The following is a 24108-nucleotide window of genomic DNA, read 5'->3' as shown; positions in this document are numbered from 1 at the left end:
ATGTCATTAGTCTCTTTTTCCTTCACAGGCTAAAGTAGATATGCTTAAGAATCATGAATGATTATTATAAATAATAGTATTAATAAAAACCTCAGAAGATTTTCAGGTACACATATTGACTTAAGAAACCTGAACTCCTGAGATGCAGTGGTGATGCCACGATTTTAATACTTGTTACATGCTTAGTGCTACAAATTCATTTCAAGCCCAAGTGCAATGAAGCATTTCGAAGTACTCATTAATCAGAACCGCCTCTTCCACATTGTGTATGGTATGGGTGGTGCTGATGAAGACTCATGGCACTAATAAGGAAAATTCGCGATACGATGAAATATCACAACACCATTCAGACAGAAAGTTTCCGAAGGAGTGAGATGAATGTAATACCCTCAAAAGATCTGCTGGCAAACTCTCTGAACTCTGTTCCCCTTCATAATCCATCCTGCTCCTGAGCTCCCAATGCAGCTCTCTCTGGGCACACTACCACACATCTCACCTCTCTGCTTCTCCTTTCGTTCTCATCAAGAGCAATCAGGATAGACATCATCACCATGCTTATATCTTAGGACCAAGTTTTGTTTTTCTAGGTGCTCAAACAACACCTTGTACGTTACTTTAATTCCTTGGCTGAATCAAATTATTTCCTTTAAAGAGTTCTTTAGACAAATTCACAGTATATAATCACAGGTATTTTCATTATTCTACTATTACATTTAATCCCAGTGTTCAGTTCAGATCAATCTGCACGTATATGGATGCAAAACAGATAGTTTTGTACAGCATGACATTTCAGGGGCAATTCTGTGATAACGGAGTAATGAACATCATTATATATTTCAACAGATGCTATTTTCTGAGAGCATTTCTTTAACTTGCAACATCAATAATATTTTATGAATGCTTTAATTGCAATGCGAGTTGTGTTTACCTAACTTGTGCCTGCAAGGTGCTCTAAGGACATGACGCACGTATGTGATGCACGAAGATCCATTTTCGATGTTGGAAACATCTTTGGAAAGTAATTTCATGGCATTACTTTAGAAATAATTACAGAGAACTTGGTGATCTGTGACTGTGGCACTCCAACACATACAGCTTTAACCGGAGGAGCCATCCTCTTGGTTAAAAAAATAAAAGAGAGAGAAAATAGCAGAACTGAATCTACAGGAAATGAACAGTGGACCACAGTGAGATCTGTACAAACTAAAAAACACAGCGTGAAGGGAATGAAGTTCTGCATGACTGAGATGACATGCTTGCATAAAATTTAACTGGGCTGAGTTTGAAAGGTTGAATCATCCTCAATAAGCACCTAAAATACTACTTATCTCACCACCAGATATTTCTAAAGCATGAAAGGTGCTTATGAAAAATTACCTGGAAATGTTTAAATGTATTTTAACAATAATGTATCTTTTCATATAAAGTCATGTATTTCACTTCAGTCATTATTACTTCTTTCTCAAACTTTTTTTTCTGGAATCATGACTTCCCAAGGTAAATATGAGATCACAACCTTTGAGGCAGAAGTGAGCCCCTCTGGATCTGAAGTTACATTTCCCACCTCTGAGGGAAGCCAGTGGCATTGACACTCTCAATTTCAGCACAAGAGGTACGTGTCTAATGCTGAGCTGAATGAGTCTTAGGATTCTGAACTACAGAAAGAAAGAATAAAGCTAAGATGTCATGCAGTCCTTGCAACAAAACAGAAAAATTTAACAAGTTTTTAAGTATGCAATTTTGTCTCTTCTTTGAATAAGTATCTCATCAGGAAGCTGTAATTCTTTTTCAGTAATAAAACAATTTCCAATTCACTTCTGCAATGCTGTTCTCCATAATGACATAAAGAGGAACTGATTGAGCTCGGACTATCTCGGTCTCAAAGCAACAGAAAATGGCAGAGCAAAAGAAAAAAAAAAAATATATATATATATATATATATATCTGCAATGCTAGGAGGAAAGAATCATCCCCCTAAAGAAGATGGGAGAAACAGAGCAGCCCAGGTTTGTCATGGATGATGGAGCTGCCAGTACTTAATGGTACAGGAAGGCAGGCACAGTGTATATCCACAGGTGGGAACTACTTAAAAACTACAAGCATCTGTAAAAACCTCAGAGACAATTCCAGTACCTGCAGCCACTCCACAAGAGTCCCTTTACTGCTTCTGCTGTTCAGTAAACATCATTTTTACAAGCATTTCCAAATGACTGCAAATAATTGCAAAGCTGAAAGATTACATTCATCCTCATGGTTAAGAGTGGATACCCCAATTTTGCTAAATAATATAATAATGAAGGATTAAAAAAGAAATCACCAAATGGCTACCACTTGGCTTCACTTGCACTCGGTGGGTGCACATTAGATATCCATAGTAAAGCTTACATCCAGGCTGCATTAATTGAAATATTTCATTGTTTAAAATGTTGTCTATTATAAGAATTTAGAAAATAAGCGTTTAGAATAAAGATATACAAAGACAAACCACACTTCAGATACATTTACCACGTTGGATACTTACAAGAACTAAACTGTATGCATTTAATCAACCTATTTTTTATCTTTCTTACAGATGACAGGTATCAAAACCTCCTACACTTATACTATGAGTTCCACACTACAACATAAAGGAAGTTTTAGGAACTGCTACATCATGTCCCACAGCTTTCTCACTAATCAACCTGCTGATTTCTAAGGGCTTATAGGTTGATCTATTTCACACCTTAGGATTTCCAGATGCTATGTGTGGTAAAGGGGTAAAATAGTTTTTAATATGCACATTCATCATAGCCTGTTCATTGCCAGTTTATCTGGGTTGATGCAAAAGATACAGATGTACAACATAATGGAAAAAACTCTGTAGTGCTAAAATGTTATAAATTCAATCAAACAGAAGGTATACTTAAAAATCAATTTCCAGCACTGTTTACTATTGATATACTCATAACCTAAAGAAAATTTACTCTTAAAACACCTAAGTGCATTTTAAAATCCTGTTTTTAGATCTGGGGGATGTATGCCTGCACAGTTCATGAGAATCCTGATATGCGTTTGACAAAGGCCACAAAGACTGGAGACTTATCCTGGGAGAAGAGTTTAGAAGAGCTGGGGCTGCTCAACCTGGAGAAGAGAAGCTCAGGGGAATCTCATCAGTGTCCATTAATAACAGAAGGGAGGGTGCAATAAATACAGAGCCAGGCTCTTGCCCAGTGCTAGGACAAGAAGCACAAATTGAAATAAACATTCCATTTAAATATAAGTCACTTTCACCATGTAGGCACTGGCACAGGTTGCCCACAGAAGCTTGGCAGTCTCCACTACTGGTGATGTTCAAAACCCACTTGGGCACAGATGCGATGCTCTGAGCAGGAGGCTGGAGTAGATAATCTGTATTCATGCCATCCCCAGTTGTTCTGTGATTCTAGATTTGCTTTTGTATTTTGGGATATCATTTGGTCTTTTACCTGTATAATGAAATTGCTCAGAAATAACTATTCGTATCAGTTCTTCCAGTTCACAGAGATGGGCAGATTAGTATAACACAGAAATTTATATGGTAATACCGAACATAAAGACAGAATAATGGTTAATTTCATAAAGCCCAAACTGAAGTGCACTAGAAGTACCTACATTAACTCAGTAATACAAGCATTTACCTTTTTCAGTGTGACAGCACAGCTCATGGAAGTTTATCAAACTGTGTTTTCTCAAACCTGATTTCTGTGTGCTTATGAACTGAGGGAAAGGATTTTACCATATTGGAACCTCTGGAATCAGGACATTTACACAATACAAGTAGACTCTAAAGAATTGTGTGATTGTAAAATACATACAGTTCTGAAAGGCAGGCACTGTGAATACCACCCTTATTAGCAACAGAAATCCAAATTTTATTATTATCAGAAAAACACTACATGGGACACCATGTGTATACTTATCTCAATCTGTAGATCTTTATAAATGCCCTAAAAGTGTGCCTCAAACATTCAACTAGCAGCAGGTGGAAAGGGGTATTCTCTGCACTGTAATAGTGTATTTATAATGAGCCGTTTGTGTGCTAAACAGTACTAATTCCCTAGCACTCCAAAGTACCTACTAATTAGGATATCCCTTGAGAACACTTGGACAGATAAGTGGGTGGCAAGAAAATAAGACAGTAATAAAGGAACACCTAATTTTCCCAACATGCATATGCTCCATCAGCTCAGTGTCCACCTCTTACAAAGAAGTTACAGCATAATGAAGGCAGTGTAACGACTGTGTTTTCACATCTCAACACAACAAAAACACACATGCTGCTACTTAACAGAGGAAAGATGCTACTGATATAAAACAGAGAAAACAGAAATAACTTTGGCTAGCATGCGGTTTTTAACAACAATCACTGTTAAAAAGCAAACTTGGAAGAAATTAAATCAATAGAGTTTCTTTTCACGCTATCACCAAGTCCCACTTTCTGCATTGCTCTCATAATTGCCAGGCAACATTCCCTAAGTAATGCCTGGATTTACAAAGCAAGCAATAATTAATAACATCATAGTTAAGATCTGTGAACCAGCACTAATCTTAAGAAAAGCATTTAGTGGGAGCTATTGGTAATAGGTGAATGGTTGGACTGGATGATCTTTTAGGTCTTTTCCAACCTTGGTGATTCTATGATTGAACTAAGAGGACCAAATTTTGCAGCACATTTGCAAATTATAACTGGCTCCTTCAAGAATCTTAACTCTCTGCTCATTTCTAAGGACTACTGTGTGGAATCAACTCAGTATAACCAGCATTAGTTTGGTCATCAGATTTCTGCTGTGTGCACGATGTCATTGTCTTGCCCTTCAAACTAACTGGAATCTTTAGGTTTTTTAGTTAACTCAAGGTAAATGTCGTGTCATTAGCAGAAGCACTACGCACTTCACTAAGACAAAATTTTACTACCAAAAGTGCCTTTTATTTCTTAATTTCTTAAAATCCTCCTAAAATAAAAATGTGTAAGTATTCACAATCAGTATCACCAACACAGCCCAAACAGCGCAGGCTTTCTGCACTTGAATGGACCTGTAGTAGCTTGAGCTCATTCTAGTTTGTTTTAACAGTGAGAGAAACTACCTGCCCATCAGACAGTCAAACAGATTTTACCTAACTTGTTCTAGCTTAGCTCTGTGAACATCATTTATGTTAACAATTTAGCAAAGTCATGTACGTGCTGACTGACCTTACACTTTGTAAAGCAATTTCAGTAATTAATGAGGGAGCTTGTCACAGGACTATGAAATCATTAAGGCTGGAAAAGACCTATAAAATCATCTAGGGGGCAGTTTGATTAACCCACCCTCCCACACCCAGTAACCATGTCACCCAGTGCTGCCCACTTCTTGGCCACCACCAAGGACGGTGACTCCACCACTCCCTGGGCAGCCTGTGCCAATGCTTCACCACTCTTTCTGAGAAGAAATTTTTCTCAATATCCAGACTATACCTTCCCTGGCACAGCTTCAGGCCATTCCCTCTCATCCTATCATTACTACCTGGGAGAAGAGGCTGACCCCCTTTCCTGGAATAGAGCTTCTGGACTACAAGTGGGCTAATAATAACTGCATAGTATTTCAATTAATTAGTAAAATATTTACTATACTAACCATAACTCCTTGTATTCTTAGGCCATAGTAAAGTTCTGAGTGTAAATAAAAAGAGTAAAATTCAGGAATAGATTCCAATCAATACTTGAGCTAACCCTAGATATATTTACCTGCTCTCCTACTTCATCACAATAAAGAAGATATTGCTGATCAAAGAACTGTGATATATACCTGGGCTGTGGTGACATTAGAACACAAAATACTGACAGCTTCAGAAGAGCTGAGAGATAATTTCATTCAGACCTACATCATTTTGCTGTTTGCACTACACTTCTTCCATACCTGTATGGTCATTAAATTCTTTTCTTTGACACATACGTACTTTGACTTCTCACTTCATTACAACCAGTATCTTCTTTCAAATAAGGATTCACCTTTTCCCATCCTTCTCCCAGAAACTGCTACAGCTCTCAGACTTACTCAGGCATCTGATACCTCTGAATCTATAATCAGAAATAACGAAGGCTCAATCCCAAAACCCTTCATTCAGTTCAATGGCTTGGGATTAGTCCAATTTCAAGCAAGTTATTTTTGCTTAACAACTACTTAATAAGAACAGCTTATTTATTTAAAATTTGCTATTATCTGTTTGTATCCATTAGCACAGCGCAACAGGGAAACACTACAATCGCGTTTTAATTTTCAGCTTTCTCACTGGAATGAGATGGAAACTGGCAAGTAGTTGTGATTTAATTTGTAAGACATAATTACTGATCTGACTATACAGCATTTCAGGCTAAGTGCAAGGTAATCACACAGGACTTAATTCCAAAGTCACAGTGACTGCCAATGTCAGAACAGTGCAGGCCAGCCCCACATTGACTGCTTTTTGTGTCTTCACTTCGGTAAATATTTTTAAATGTTTGTTGCTTGTATTGATTCTGCTTGTTTTCCAAGAAATTTAATTTCTGCATTTATTAGGAAACCCACATAAGATAACACTTACACAGATCTCCCATCTTCCATTTTTCCAAACACACAATAAATAATATTTAAAGGACTTGGAAGACAATGAATGGGGTGACCAGAAAAAGAAAGACAGAGAAAATAAATACTGGTAATGAAAGAGAGAACTAAAAAATGACATAAAAGAATGATCTCTTCCAAACCAATACAAGTTCACAATTTCACTTGAATACATCACAAGCTGTGCCACCAGCTACTGGCGTGCAGCTGAGTCACACTGTGCACACTAAGTAAGCAGAACACAAACTTCTCAGCCCGTTTTCCAGGAAGTGTTTTTTTACATTTACAATAGCTAGGAATTTCTCATTAAGCTGACTGTTTGCTAATGCTAAGCAGATAAACGCCAGTCTCAACTGTTGGATAGCTGTTTAACCATGTGTTTTCATGCCTTTTTGTTTGCTTCCTACCTAGTCCAAAGGTTTTTAGTGAGAAGCATACACGTGTTCCTCCCTATGAATAAAACATATAGTCACACATAAAATGCCATTTATAATGGTGCACATTGCTGCACTTCATTCACACCTTCTACCCGAACACACTCATAAAAAATAATCAAATAGCCAATTACTAACGTGCAATATTAATCTATATGTGCTAGAATTTTACTCGGACTATTTTCTCACATTTTTCTTTAGCTTAAAATACCAACCATTTCCAGAACGTGTTGCTCAATGTATAACAACTTGTACTATTGTTTTGGTTTGTGGTGGTGTTGTTTTACTCTGCTGGGAGAAAGTCAAACAAGATGAGCCTGGATGCATAAAACTTGTCCTCAGTTACTCAAAGTCAACTGTGAGAGAGAGTGGGTTTCCCTCCCAAAACTCTTCTAGTGGCACGAGTCCTGTCTGTTACCTCTAAGGACACTAAAAGCCACCTCAAAAATAAATAAATAAATAAATAATCACATCAAGTATCTTCAAAGTATCTTCAGTAATTTGTTTTTTAAACAAACACGCTCTTCAGCTACATACATGATCCTCCTGTCTTAACCACAACCATAAAACAAGCAAAGAAAATCTCAAGACATTTATTTTGGAACAGTTTCAGCATGTCAGATCTAGTTGCCTCCATTTTGGTACATCAGGAAGCAACCATAAAACATAAGATAGTAAATGTAAATGAACGGTAATGACATTATTCATTTAGGATCTAACAGCCAAGGATGGAAGGGTTTTCCCCAAATACTCTATATCCTTACCTAACAAACTCTATGTGGCTTTTTGCTAGAGCAACTTATCCCATAACAATGAGACACTCAAGTGTAATGAATTTCAGAAAGAAAAAGGAAATCCTTCCAAATTAAATGTATTTTTAAACTACCTGTCTATAGCACACAATTACATAACTGTATTTTTGTCATTCTCCAGTCCATTTTCTTAACAAAAACTTGCTTTGAACCGCTAAACCAACAGCAGACTCCACACCATGCAATCAAATTTCCAGAGTAAATTATCTCATACATATGAATGTCCCGAGAAGCTCAGAAAATCAGTAATAAAGTGTTCTTGCTTTCTCTTGCTATCATGTACTTTGTTCGTATTTAATCACAGCAATTATTTCTATTGTACCTGACCCTGTAATTTTATATTATATAGGATGACAGTTATTTGAGCTAAAACAATTGCTCACAATGATTTCTGTGTTTATTCTTATTGTGATTACTGTCATTTCAGCTCTCTCACTGCAAGAGTAAAGCACACGAAGTTACTCAGGCACAGACCATTTAATAGCTAAGCCGTACTTTTCCTTTATATGAAAATAATGTTATCTTATCCCTCTCATACTTGTCAATAAAACTTATAACAGGGACGTGAAAAAGCTACTATATTCCTTATACCTCTTTGAAGTATCAGAATTACTTATTTATTGCCAAGAAATGGCTTTTAAAGTTACCATTAATAAGAAACTTAACATCACAGGGCTCAAGCTGGGCTGAAATCAGAAAACGGTTCCTCTTTATCTATCTACTGCCTCTCACTCCATTACGTCCTTCTCAAAAAGGACGTACTTATGCCCTGTGACTGAGTTATTTACACTTAACACAACACAGGATGCCTTTATCACCATAATGATTAAGCTACATATAATCCTAATAGGGCTCGTAAGAATGTGAAGACTTGATGATCTTCAAGGACTTTCCCAACCTGAGCAATTCTGTGATTCTATGTGATCCTCCCCTTGTGAGTTTAAGCTAAGTCTTAATTCATTAGAGATTAAGTGTTTGCACCCATGTCTTAGATGATACAGATGCTGGTCCTGAGAACTTACGTGCCAAAACATCAATGAAATTTCACCCACACAAAATGGTGAATACACATATGAGCTCACAATATATTTGAAAACTAACATAAAAAGAAAGATCTTGGAATTTATTCAGTTTCCAGACTGCATTTAAATCTTAAATAGTTAAGAATTTGCAAAATCCATAACCTTTCTGGGCAACCTGTTTCAGTGCTCCATCACCCTTACTGTAAAGAAGTTCTTCTGCATGTTAGTATGGAACTTCCTATGTTCAAGTTTTAGACCATTACTCCTTGTCCTATTGCTACACACCACTGAGAAGAGCCTGGCCTCATCCATTTGCCGCCCACCTCCCTTCAGATATTTATAGACATTAATTAGAAACCCCCTCAGTCTCCTTTTCCCTACGCTGAAGTGGGGCACTTCTATCATCCTTCAAGTGTGTTGGGTGGAGAGGAGATTAATGAGCTTCAGTAAGACCAAGTATAGAATTCTGCATCTGGAGAACTACAATTATTCAGTTGTATGTATCAGTACACCTTAGGGGCTGTCTTGCTGCAAATGAGCTCATGAGAATGACCTGAGTGTCCTCAGCAACAACAGGTTGACCTGCCGGCTTATGCCAGCAGTGTGCCCTTGTGACCAAAAAGGTCAATGGAATCTCAGGTTGCATTAAAAGAGCATGGCCAGCAGGTCAGGGGAGGTTATCATCTTCCCCGGCTATACCCTGGTGAGGCCACTGAAGCACTGCAGCTCTGAGTTCTGCAAGCTCTGTAGAGTTTGTCTGTACAAGCAACAGAAATAAAATGTTTATACAAATCTGCTTATCAGAAAAACCATGGAACTCTGGCACAGTGGCTTTTTATTAACTTAATGGAAACTAAAGGGAACAGCTATAGCTGCAAGACATGCAAGCAAGCACTATGATATTTCATCCACAGTCTAAGGCATGGATTATTAAATCATGTCATAAACAAAAGGAACAAAATAACAAATATTTTTAAAACCCAATAGTACTGTTCTTTCCTGGTATCTCATACATTTGAGCTGTGAAGGCAGGCCTTAATGCAAGAATTTCATTCTAAAATGTATTAGCAGATATCAGGGCTGAGAAGACATCTCTAATTGACAACATTTTCCTGGAGGCAGCAGAAAACCAGTCTGGAACATCTGACAGGACAAAACAGACCTGACATGAATCTTAAACACAACAACACAGCAGAGAGACAATTAGACTAAATTAGAATTATCATCAAGTCCAACTGATAGGATGAAAGTAGTAAACCTTTTCAATCCTTTAAGTAACCATACCAGATACATACAATACAACATGTATAAGATAATGGTTTATTCTCAGCAAAGAACATGGTGAGTTACATGCACAATTCTTACCAATGTTCAAGGGAGATGTGTGTCAACTCAGTATTCCTGACAAACATAATGCTTTGACTTAGCAGTACAATCTCATTGCTGGGCTTACTACTAATAAACTACCTAAGTGGGTCTGGAACCAATGATTTTGCTTTACTGTCCTAGGGAGACATGCCAGCTACTCAGATGAACACGGGGCTAATACTACAATCAAAAGCGATAATGTGGTCATAAACATACAAGAACATTATTAAAATAGGGAAATTATTGCACTGTATTGAAAACCGTTTCTGGCTTGCAGATGTGAAAGAGACTGTATGAGTATTGGGAAAGATTCTCTTAAACAAGGATAGAAAACCACTCAGCCTGTTTACATTAACAAAGAGGAGGCCAACAACAACTACTAACTGAAAGAAGGTTGTGGAAAGGTGAAAGTCAGTCTCTTCTCCCAGGTAACAGCGATACGATGAGAGGAAATGGCCTCACGTTGTGCCAAGGGAGGTTCAGATGCAGTATTAGGAAGAATTTTTTATCAGAAAGGGTTGTCAGGCCCTATAACAGACTGCCCAGCGGGTCACAGGGTGAAGTCACCACCACAGGATGTCTCTAAGCCTAGCAGACAAAAGGTAAACAGGCACAGTGACTAGAAGTTGAAGCTAGAGGAGTGTAACACAAAAGAACCTTTAAAAAAACAACAAAACAGTAATGGTAAAATAAGCCACTAGAGTTATTTTGATGGAGGTTGAAATGACCAACAATTCAAGCACTTTTCCTAGCTTCAGAAGAGACACAAGCAGTTGTAAAGGATGTTGGCTTCTTCTATCAGTAATAGCAAAAAGAGCTATAAAGAGACAAAGCCTTTCCTGAAAGTCTTATTGACTCACTGAAACATGCACAAGCCCCAAAACATGAAGAGCCGTGGTTTCTTTTTCTCTACGGGTTGCCAAATAATCCCCAGTTACTAACGCTACCACGTCAGGCTGCCCTGACACAGGAGGCAGGCTGTATATCAGTGCTCCACAGTTCACTCAGCACAAAGCTGAGCACAAATTAGATCAAAAATACCCAGCTCAGCAGAGGCACCACATTGAATTATTTTAGTTTTCATTCCTGACTCTTAAACCTCTCCTTAACCTCAGCTCCACTGCAATCTCCATCTAGCCCAGCAAATATTATTTCAGATTTATTTAAAAAACCAAACAAGCACAATACAGACAGCATTTTAATTTAAGCATTAATATCCAAACTGATTACTCAGTGACAAATTAGAATAAATAGTCATGCAATCAAAACTCATTCAGGTCTCTGAGCAGCACACCAAGTCTACTAGACATTGTTGCACAATATCCAACTTCACGGTGACAATTACGAAGCAAGATCAAACTTTGAAACCAAATGTCAAACAGAGTTAGCACGTATCACTTCACACTTAACAGTGCATCCTCTTTGCCAGGCCTATATTTCTAAGCACCAGCTGTTAAAATTAGACTGTGACCGTATTCTCAGTGGTGCATTTGCAGCATTTTGCCTCCACATTCTAATAAGAAATACATTCTGTAACTATCAAATAGGGATAATTAAAGGAAACAAACCACGTAATTGTAGCTCTCTTAGCCAAAGCACTTAGACTTCAGATCTGTAATATATTCTGTCAAGTTGATTACAAGACACATAATAATAATAATGGCTCATTCTGTGCTTTTAAGCTAATAATCCTCTAGCTCCGTGTCTGATACTACAGATGAATGATGGCATACAATTAAAATACAGACAAGCATAAGACACAGGCAAAGGTATATGAATAAAGAGGGGAAAAAAAAAAACAAACTTATAAACAACAGGGTTCCAAGTACTGGGCAAGGAGTGGATTAACACCAGAAGAGTGAGAAAAGCACTAGCTTATAGTAGTGAGCTATGCAGGACAACAAAAACAGAGTGTATGGACTAAGTCCTGCAAAGACAAAGGGATCTAAAGGAGGATATGAAGAAAGAAACGTGACAAGAAGACAGGATTTCTGCTAACCTACAGCATGAGAAGCAGCACTGGAATCTAGGGATGAGAGAAGGAGAGCTGTCAGTGTGAGAACATCATACAAAAAAATGGATTTATTCCTACCAATGAGAACAATCAGATATTTTGTGATACATCTATAGCAAAAAACAAGGGGTTGACAGTTTCCAATGGAAAGACAAAACTTACAATGCACGTGAGATAGTTTATACGTGCTAGCTATGCTACTGCAGAGCATGGCTTTCATTCTGCATTTCATTATATTACACATTTTAATATTCATATGTGTACACATATGCTATTTTGTGTGTGTGTGTGTGTGTGTGTGTGTTCTAGGTTGTAGAAGTTGAGGAGTAACCAAAAAGCTGATGAATACATTAATAGCTCTGTAGATACAGCCAATGTTCCTGACCTGTCACACTCAGAAGTTTTAAAATGACAAAAAGATTTAAGGAGATCCTATTCCTTGGTGATGAAATGTCAACTACAGTAAGTGACACGATACTTCTCTGGCGATATGGTACCAAATCTATCTCTAGAGATACAACGAATCAGAACACAGTGTGATCAATCAGATAAATACAACTTATCCTACTCTCCTTCCCCCAGCAAGCACAAGCAACGCTTTGAAGCAAATTTACTATGGTAAATTTACGGTGAAATACACTTGCTGAATATTTGCTGTCCATATGATAAAGAAACATTTTAAGAAAAAATTGTATTAATGTAATCATTATCCAAAGCACCAGCCTTCCTTAAGAAGTGGCTGACAAGTCTAAAGTTAGCCTAACTCTGAGCACAACGTTGGACTAGAGTGATTCTCAAGGGCTCCTTTCAGCCTTCATTTACTATTCTATGATTTCAAAAGCAACTTATCGGTGGGGGTACAGTGAAGGAACCATTGTACACACTTAATTCCTTAGGAAACCTGACTTCATACCAACTAGCCTTCAGCAGCGGAAATGACGCTTCAACATAATCAGTCCACGTCTGCAGCTAAATCTTCTAATTAATTCTAATCTTCTAAACGTAAGCACAAGTATTATTATCAGATTATTATTATTTATTATTTATCTTTTTTATCCAGAAAGAGCATATTTATACAAATGTGTACTGGTTCATCCATTAACTGCACTGCAGTGGTACAATAATGCACATGTGCACCATGCAACTGAAAGTGACCACAGATCATTGAAATAATTCAAGAAAAATAACAATAATAAGCTGTCTTCAGCTCTCATTTTAAACAGGTATTGGATAACATGCAACAAATTATATTTATTTTATACTGAATTTTTGCTCCTTCACTTGTAATGAATTATTGATCTTTAAAAACATTCTATACATACTGATTCAGTAGAGGTTCTTCAAAGTCAGCTCTTTCATATAAGCACACTTCCCTTGTCCGTGGAAGCTTTTAATTTATGAATTACCTGCCAGGCCAGAGTCTGCTGGATTTAGAATATACTGGCAGAATGCAAGAATGCATAATAAATTTGTGTATTCCACTTAACTTTGCTCAGACTAATTACATAATTGTTTCCATTAGTAATACACTTCAAATGAAATAAAAACGAATACAAAAATACCAACAAGCAATTAAAAGTTAAATCATTGTGTAACACACATGGTGCTCCAGATAATGAGAGGCCCTACTTGACAATCATACTGGTAGTTGTGGTAGTGCTGGATAATTGATTGTGAGCGTCAAGAGTCTCATAATGTCCAAGAACTATAACCAAAATGGTAATTTGTGCAATTTGTTTACTTGCTTCATATCGCACATTTACAAAGCATGCATTATAAGGTACTTGAGAGAAAACAAAGCAAAGAAAATCAATCTCTGTCCCAAAAGCTAACCAAGTTAATTTGAGTCAAACTAAACAAATGCTAGTTTGCCATCTTGCATTTTAGTCCTTGTGAGAAATGCTCTGTATAAACAATAACATATCCACGGTACTTGTCCTATTATTAAGTAAATTTGTTTCTGTAACTGAAGATTCATTATATCTATCAAACTGGTGTACAGAAACGTGGTAGATCATCGCACTGAAAATAAGAGAATATTCGCTAAGAGAATTCTAAAATTCACTTAAACCTAAGAAACACAATCATACAGTCATAGAATCATAGAATTACTCAGGTTGGAAAAGACCTCAAAAGTCAAGTCCAACCGCAGCCTAACCATAGTACCCTAAGTCTAAAAACCCTCTGCTAAATCATATCTCTGAGTACCACATCCAAATGGCTCTTAAACACATCCAGGGACGAAACCATACACACTGTCCTACTTTCTTATCACAAACTGCCTCTTCCCCCTCCCTTTCTTTCTATGAAACAAAATAAAACAACTCATTCCCTATGGTTAAGAATGTCAACATTTCCGATTACTGACCATACTGGGCAGCAAAATCTGTAGGCCAAACTCCTCGTGATTCAGCTTGAGGACAAAGATTATAAAAGTTAAAAATAAGAAAAAAACTAAAGATTATTGTTAATGTTACTGTGAGCCCTCATTGCTGCTCTAATATGGAAAATTCCTCTACACCTGGCTTTAATATTAAACAGAGCTTTCCAGCACGAGCATATTTCTGACATGCTTTTCATTTAAGTACTCTTCTAAAGTCTCTCTGAAACACAGCTCCAAAAACCTGCCAAGATGCTACAGAGCTCAAGGCAGCTCAAACTGAATGCAGAATTGAAGCACTTAGTATTACCAAACAGCACAAAGGTCAGATAAGGCTAACTAATTAACTAATTAATACTAATTAACAGCTCCCTTCCAAAATTTATGGAAGAACATTGTTCAGCTCCCTCTAGTGCTGTAGGAACCCAGTGAGCAGGCAGTCTATGCTCAGCCATTTTGTCAAAACTGCCCTCTGACAGCAGGGGTATCAGTAGGTACGTTCAGCTGAAACACTGTGGAAAATATAAAACTTCAAAAGAAGCCCGTTGCAATTTTTAATGGATAATTAAGAAGGGATGATGGCCTGATACTGTAGGGTTATTTGGTTATGTAGACTTTGTTCTAGCAGAGATACACATTGCTAATGAGCTACCAGTTTGCAGGGCAGTAATGTGATTCAGTGTAATTTTTAGTGAAGAAATACAGCCTTGATAACCTTTCCAGAAAAGCCCACGAGAAATGAAAAAATTATTTAATTCAGAAGAAAAATAACTGATATTTTGCAGTGTTGCAGAACAGCATCGGTCACTAATTACTGCAAGTCAAAACACAAGACACCCCATTTACTGAGTCCAACATTATGCAACATATTTAAATACAGTGTGGGGTCCTGAGCTGATCAGTGACTTCAACCTGCTCGTTGAGGATGAGATGCAACTTCATGCCAGAGTAGGATGGAGAGAAAAGCATGATATCTGTGTTTCTAAGTAGCATGTTGTTAATTTGAATCATGTATGATAAAATTACACTCTTAGGATAACCCTGTTCTTCCGTCTCCTGAACCGCAGGATACAGTTCATCTGGTTCCATAAAGGCATAAAGGTCTGGGGGCCACCGTGCACATCAGGTCTAGGAGCTATTCCAGGTTTGGAAGAAAACAAAACCAAAAAGAAAAAGAAAAAATACAGAAGAAAGAAAAAACATCGAGGATACTTTCAGGCCAAATCACTTCATTGAAACATTGCACAGTGTGATCCTATGAGCAGTTGTGCCAGAATGGCAACAGCCCTGCAAATGGATATAGTGAGTAAAGGTATTAGCAGGGAGAAATTCACACTGCACCTGTAGTTAAGGCAATGTCTCACTAGGATGACTATCCCAGATGCAAAGGCTCAGAGAAGTCATGGGAGGCCCTGGCATAGGCTGCCCATAGAAGCTATGGTACCTTCCATCCCTGGAGGTGCCCATGGCCAGGTTGGAAGGGGCCCTGGGCAGCCTGGTCTGGTGGAGGGAACCAGCCCATGGCAGTTGGTTGGAATTGAATGGTCTTCAACACCCCTGCCAGCCTAAACCACGCAATGGTTCTGTGCTAAAGTAGATCTATTTGCATCTCAGCCATTAGTCACCCAAAACTTTCAGAGCACAGACTGCCACTTAATTTTACCTAACAGCACTATGGATCCTCAACCTGCACTTAACCTGCTTCTGTAGCACATGCAACTAAAAATATCTGAACTTAGTAAGGACATGCAGACATAAGAACTCTCCATTTTACCTATGGTGCAACTACTCTTAAGTATTTTTTTGGCACAGTGTGTTTAACTGTGTAACAGATCTGATAAAAACCATGTTCCCCTCTGTCTAATTGTTCAGCAGCAAGTAGAGTTAAATTGGGAAATATTTAGACAAGCACAACTGATAAACTGAACTGAATAATGAATTTATTCTCTTGATAAAATTACACAGCAAGCTCAGGCTAATTTATTATTTTTTTTTAATGGAAAGCAGCTCACTAATAGCTCTGTTCACACTCAGCTGGATCAGCCCTTCAAATTTGTTTCATTTCAATCTAGCAATCAAAGCAGCTGACGATTCTACTAATAACTCAGCATCCATATTCAAATGTGTTATTTCTTCATTTTAACAGGAGCACCACGGCTTTGAGAATACCGCCCTGAAAAATATATTTTCATTTCTTGTGCAGATGACAGATACCATTATTTCTCAGCTCCGGGCTTCTCCTTTCTATTGCTGATGCTCTTCAGCAGCTCTTTACAATTCACAAAACAATTATTTCATCACTATCTTGTAACTAATAAATCAAAAGTAACTTAGTCCTTAGAAGCTAAGTACTGCTTAGATTGCTCTTCTCTATTCTATTCCTTTCTCAATAATTCATTTCTCTGTAATTCTTCCAACACCTCCAGCAAGCAGTTTCATCTTTAGTATCCTTCTGGCAGGAAGCAAAAGATTAAGACTTGGCTAGACAGTAGATAATAAATTTACATTCATTAAAAATCTCACATTCTTGCTCTATCCTAAAATTTATTTATCACCATTTCCACTGAGACATACCAATAGAAGTGAGTACACTTGATGCTATTTAGCATCAATATTGAGCCATGCTTGGCAGTTGAAGTGGACGATCTCCAGACCTTCTCTCAGACACAGAAGTGCTCAGCACATTCTGAAGTTACAGAAGAGAAAGGACTTAAAAGAGAAAAGGAAAGGAAAAGAGAAAGGAAATATAAAGCTAGTAAAAATTCAGCCAGGATACTTCAGATTCTTCAGAAATAAACTAAAAGGCTTCACACTCATATAGTCAGTCCCAATGTGCAGTAACAGCAGCCCCATCACAGACGAAACTCAGCTGAACCACAGCAAGGTTTGGCCAGGAAGCCCAACAAGAATCCAAGCAGATACAGCACAAACAGATCCAAACTATTTCTGTGACGCGTTTATGAAGAGGTGAAATCACCAGAAGAACTTTCGTCTTATAAAAATTCCACCCCAACAAATATTTCAAAGTACTGAAGAGAACTTCAAATACCAGGAGCACAAACTAAAATCTGTGAGAAAAATAAATGAAAAGCATTTACACTTCAAATAAAATTACAAATGCAGCAGCAACAGCATCTACTGAAACTACAAGGATGCAGTTATATAACCTGAGTATGATCAGACAGATTTTTTGTCTTTCTTATGTCATACAAGAGGTCTTTCTGAACCACCCGGGATGAGCTGAGCTGACTCACCAAAGGATGGCAGCTGGCAAAGCTTCACTCAGGCAGCTGCTGGAGATCCTCAGGCACTGCCTGGAGGTTTCCAGTACTCATAACCTTCCAGCCATCGCCTGAGAGCAATCCACACATCACTGTGCCTCCACACTTTGCTGTGCTTTCCTGATCCTGAGCAGGCACTCAACCCACTACTTCTGTATTTGTTCCCAGTTTTTCACTTCACCCCACCACAGCAATGCTCAGCCCAGCTTTCAATCATACTTCTGCTTTCCTATCCACAACACCAGCTCCCACCTGTCTCCAGCAGTTAATACAAAAGACCAAACTAAGTTTGCAGCTCCACTCTGGACTTCCACCTCATGTCTAGTTCATCCCTCCATTCCCAGCCAGTGCACAAGGTACTCGTCCAAGTTTGTAAACCAAGGGCTTAATGTTACCATTAATGAAGTACAGCAAGATCCTTCAACTTGTGACAATTGTCATGGTGCATGAAGAGATCTCTTCACATCTCTTGCAAATGAAACTGAGAGAAGCATTCAGTATCAAATGAAGTGGAAATCTGCCTCTTCCCTCATTTTCCTTTAATTTCAAAACAATATAACTTGCATTTCTACCCGCACTGTCATTCATTGAAAAAACACAAATAAGGAATTATAACTTAAGGAAAATCATGTTTTTGGCAACTTAGCACTCTCCCAGCAAAAATACCCCTCCATATTTGCTCGTACCTTGAATGACACTGTATTGAAAACACTGCTAGGAACAGATCTGATATTTCAGATAAGCACAGGAATCACTGTTTATAAATCTATTTGTAACTAACTTCTCTACTGATATAGTAAAAATAATAACCTCTTAAACAGCTTTAATAACCAATTTTGTCTAGAAAGGGAGTCAAGGTGATCTCACTGCTCCTTAGGAACTATACACAGTTTGCAGATGAAAGACTGAGCTACACCAGAGTGACCTACAGCCAACCTGCAGTCAGTCGCATTCCTCCCCTTGGGCCAGGGGTTTGGAATCAGGTTTGCCTCAAATGAGTGACATTAGGGGTGAAGAGTATTTTGCACATTGCATGCTTTGGATAAGGTGTCTTTTGTGAAACACTAGCAGAGGAAGCAAAACATACAAATTAAACACAAACCAAGTTTGTGATCATCTTCCTGTAGTACAAGGTGTCAAAAAGTGAGCAGGTAAACAATGAAAAACAATATCCAGGGTACATGGTATTCTGCACGCACGTTGCTGCTCCAGCCAATTGGTGTCCTTCCTTCTAACAAACATTTCCAGATCAAAGAGAACAACTTCAGAGTACGCATTTTCCTAGCAAAGTTTATGATATACTGCAGCAATAAAACCATGACCTCATGGGTTTTTTGAGAGATGAAAAATAAATAAATAAAAATAGGAATAATGAAAGCAATTTTTCAAATAGCCTCTTAATGTGTTATTAGTAACACAGCTAGTATCTTTCTAAATAGAAGAACTTTTTTAGGCAGGCGGAATCCTTTTCATCAGTGTGTGACCTCTGAACAGCCCAGACATTACAACATATTTTGTCACCGATACAGAAATATTTGTCTTTTAAAATTGAATTTCAAAGTTTTTGGGTTTGTTTTGGGCTTTTTTTAATCTACAGAAGCACTTTCTGATCCATTTAGAAACCGTGTTCTGCGTTCAGTGATCTGAAGCACTGCTTGAGTCAGTTCTGGTTTGTAACCAAAATTCAATGAAAATGCAATTCAGTGAAAAATGGCAAACAGATGAGTGTAAAAATGGGAGATTGCACACAATATTACTGGAGGAAAAAGTATTACAGGTACAAGCCTGCACAGAGTCAGTATAAACCTCTTGGCCAACATAAAGGGAGAAAGGGACACACTACAATCGATGTTCTATTGGATTCTTTCTGTCCCAGTTCACCCAGTTGTCATTAATTATACCTAACAGGCAACTGGTCCATTTTTATAACAAGCACAAACTACCCACCCCGCTCTGATTTGCTTCCATTTCTTTTCACCTTTCACAGATTCCTCTTCCAGCATTTCAAGCTATTTTATTTCCTTTTCCTACTTCAGTTCCTTGGAGGTTACATAGGAAGATGGAGGTGGAGAATACATAGGAATACATAGGAGAATACATAGGAAGAAGACGGTGGAGGGAACAGATGCCATTCAGAGGGACCTTGACAGGCTGGAAAGCTGGGCTCGGGTGAACCTAATGAGGTTCAACACGGCAAAGTGCAAGGTTTTGCACTTGGGCCGGAAGAACCCCAGGCACCTGTACAGGCTGGGAGGAGTTGTCCTTGAGAGCAGCTCGGCTGAAAAAGACCTAGGGGTCCTGATAGATGAGAAACTTAACATGAGCCAGCAGTGCGCTCTGGCAGCCCGGAAAGCAAATGGGATCCTGGGCTCCATCAGGAGAGGGGTGGTCAGCAGGGATAGGAAGGTGATCGTCCCTCTCTACTCGGCTCTTGTGAGGACCCATCTCTCATACTGTGTCCAGGTGTGAAGCCCTCAGTACAAAAAAGACATGGAGATTTTGGAAAGGGTCCAGAGGAGGGCCACAAAGATGATCAGGGGGCTGGAGCACCTCCCCTATGAGGACAGGCTGAGGGAGTTGGGTTTGTTCAGCCTGGAGAAGAGAAGGTTGCGGGGTGACCTCATTGCAGCCTTTCAATACCTGAAGGGAACTTACTCCCAGGAGGGGAGTAAACTCTTCGAAAGGGCTGATAATAGCAGGACTAGGGGAAATGGTTTTAAGTTGAAGGAGGGAAGATTTAGGTTGGATGTTAGGGGAAAGTTCTTTACTAGAAGGGTGGTTAGGTCCTGGAACAGGCTGCCCAGGGAGGTTGTGGATGCCCCGTCCTTGGAGGTGTTCAAGACCAGGTTGGACAGGGCCCTGGGCAACCTGATCTAGTAAATGTGTATGTTTGGTGGCCCTGCCAGGCAGGGGGGTTGGAACTATATGATCCTTGAGGTCCCTTCCAACCCGGGTAATTCTGTGATTCTGTGATTCTGTGAAGATCTGCACTCCACTATGCATTTCATGTATTTTTTCTTTTTACTTTTTTTTTTCTTTTTTAATACAGTAGATATGCTTTCAGAGCAGCAAGTTATGAGATCAGTGGTGTTTCCCTTTGCTTACTTCTGTAATAAAACTGCACCAACATTACTCAGTTCCTTTAACAAGCCTGTTTCTAAGACAATCTCACTTCAAGCTCCTTATACAACAGGTGACTATTTGCTGCTGTCCACCCATTAACCACTGCTTAGTATTCACCACAGAATCAAAGACTAAATTTGTCTTTTCCATCAATACTTTCCTCCACTAATAAGCAATGTTTAGTAAGTTCTGCTTAACTGGAGCTTTTAATTCTTTTAAAAGTAAATAGCTGTTTTTAGTAGAAACGGTGGATTCAAGAATGGTCACTGGACACAACTTTTGATAATGCTTCTGGGAAAAGATGTGAATGTTACAAAGCACTTTTGATAAGAGCTGTAAAGAGAGACCTCACTTCCTGCTCAGTTTATCACCTTCAGGAATATCAGCATGGCTCACCTCTCAGTGAGCACTGCTGACTATTACTGCTGTCCCCAGCACTCCATCCAGCTGTGAGAAACACAGAGATGCAACAGGAGGGATGGGAAGAGCAGGGTGCAAAAATAACAACCCACAGAAGAGGGAGTGACAGATACTGAGGGCAGAGATGGCAGTGCTCTGAAGTAGTTTTGCATCTCAAACAACTGGCCCTCAGTGTAAACACTGAGCAGAAATCTATAACCTATGTCTGCCTTAATTTTCAAAACAAAGAGAAGGATTCCTCTGTCAGCAGCATATACTGAGATAGCATAGAGGAACACCGACATGAAATGGCAATATGTATTTGTTTCTTAATAACATAAGAAAATTATTTTCACGTTACCTGCTTTAGACTATTATTGACAAAAGACACTTGGCTGTCAAATTGTCTACTAAGAAAAGCATGTTTAAAATATGAGTGCAACATTAGATTCACATGTCCACGAAAATCAAAACATACTGAAACAAATTCAGATTTGCTGAGCTTCAGAAAAATACATAACACAACATACACACATGAAGAGGCCTCAGCAACACGCAACAGCGAGCTTGTTTCGGATGCTCTGTGCATACTTACAGGTTGAGCAGACCAGCAGCGCTCTCACCACGAGCTCACAGGGTAACTTCCACTTCTGCTGCACTCTGGAGGTGGAAGCTGGAATGATGATCTCAGCAGGGACGTAGAACTGCACAGCATAGGTGAAGAAAATCCCAAAGGAGAAGAGCAGCTTGACAGCTTGGTACAGCCTGTTCAAAACATTTACATACATTCATGTCAGCTACAAATTCTTCATAAAAAATTAGCTTGCCTTTTTTTTTTTCTCCTCTCAAAGAATTTTTCTATCATCTGACATTTGAGAACTAATTAATAGCTAAAAAAGTAGACTCCTCGTGTTCTTAATTAGATCCAGACTCTTTATCTCATACGTAATTCATCCATGAACGTTCCACGTTCATTTTCTTTAAATCAAAACCTCCAGAAATACCTTAGAATATAAGCTTGCATTTGAACCTGCCTCTACGCTGAAAAACTAGCCAGGAACCTTTTTCATTTTAATGAAATGAATATGACATGGGCTGGCAGGCAGTCACAGACTTAGTGAGGTAATGGCATGTTTCCTTGAGATGGTCTAAACACCAGTACAAGGTTCAGTTTCAAAAGAGGAAAACTGCAATGTGATTCCACCCAAATCTTTACTGAACTTGTTATTAATTTATTTTATTAATGAAACTGGAGGTAAAGAATGCATATCATACATCTTTTGATGTTACCAAACACAGTAATGTGCAAGCATGAGAGAAGTCACATTTCCAATTCAGAATAACTTCCACAAATTGGAGGAAGTGTTGGAAAAACAATAGGGTAAGATTCCATAATGAGATATATGTGATAGGACACTTAAACTGAAATAGAGCCTTCAGAAAAGGTGGAAAAATTTAAAAATGTATCTGTGATATTTACCTTTTCCACAATATCCTGTAATATTTGAAGGAAATATAATCCAAACACACATCAAGTGCTCAGCATTAGGAAGGGACTGATTTGGTAAAATTGCACTTAAATAATATGTAACTATTAGAGAGAAAACTATTATGAGACTAATTAGAAGTTTAGAAAGCACGACCTATTGGGAAAGCTTGAAGACGAGGATTCTTTAGTCTAGAATAGGTAATACTGAGAGAAGGTACAACAAACTCCTTCAGAAAGTTGAGACTGCTGGACAAGGCTGAAAACCTCTACCACGTTCAAACAAAAGTGATGATAATACCAGTAGGCTTAAATGGCAGCTAGAGAGGTTTATTTCAGTGTTAGGAAAGGCCTTCAAACAGAAGAAAAAATGAAATGCTGTCCCAGATAACTGCCTGGGGGATTATAGACTCCGTCATTCAGTATTTTGAAGGATGTGCTATACAAGAGTCATGGTTTTGTTACGCTGGAGTGATTCTGAGCAGAGGAATGTAGTGGATGATCTTTAATAGCCCTATCAGTCCAGCCTGCAGTGCTTCTCCCCTCACATCTACAAGACAGTTCATCAAGTTTTCTCTTGAGTTTTGATGATAACAAAGGGCTGCTAAAAACAACAAAAAGAAGTCAGTAATTTTTATTATCTGAACAAATATAGCGAAGTAATTACAAGTGCCTATCCATGGAAAGAAAAATTCACCGTGACTAACAGAAACTAAATTATTGGTATCAAATATTTGACCATTATCATACACAGCTACACCAAGTTCTAAAGGCATATTTTAAAGGGATAGTAAAAACTATTATACCATTAAAGTCCCCATGTAATTTAGAAGGCACTGCTTTGGTAATTTGCTTTTTTGGTTGCTCAGAAGCTGTAAAAAATTCAGACAAAAGAGATGGGCACAGTTCTGCCAGCTGCATCACTGCTCAGATTCCACACACTGGGATGTACACAGGGTAGCTTAAAAAAAAAGCAAAAAAAAAAACTTCCAGCTACCCTCAATTAACCTTTAATCCTCAGTCTTCAGGTCATCCATCCCAAAACTTCACAATAAATAAAATAAAACAAAGAGAACTTCAGCAAGAGGATTCAAAGCTTGAGATACACAGAGATACTGTCATGGTTTTGTAATTTTGTAATTCTGCTATCAGTATTCCACATCATAACATCATGTCAAGTATGGATACTT

General features: G+C 38.4%; 1 protein-coding gene across 1 annotated transcript in view; it reads right to left on the bottom strand.

Annotated features, from left to right (window-relative positions):
* The window catches only part of SLC36A4 (solute carrier family 36 member 4), an 88749-nt gene that overhangs the window by 26753 nt on the left and 37888 nt on the right, over positions 1-24108 (bottom strand). Inside the window, 1 exon segment of the mRNA XM_032442216.1 lies at positions 22028-22197. Coding sequence (XP_032298107.1) covers positions 22028-22197 — 170 coding nt within the window.

The sequence above is a fragment of the Coturnix japonica genome, chromosome 1 (genome assembly GCF_001577835.2).
Source record: "Coturnix japonica isolate 7356 chromosome 1, Coturnix japonica 2.1, whole genome shotgun sequence".
In the NCBI taxonomy this organism is placed as follows: Eukaryota; Metazoa; Chordata; class Aves; order Galliformes; family Phasianidae; genus Coturnix; species Coturnix japonica.
This window is presented reverse-complemented; position numbering and strand designations above follow the sequence as displayed.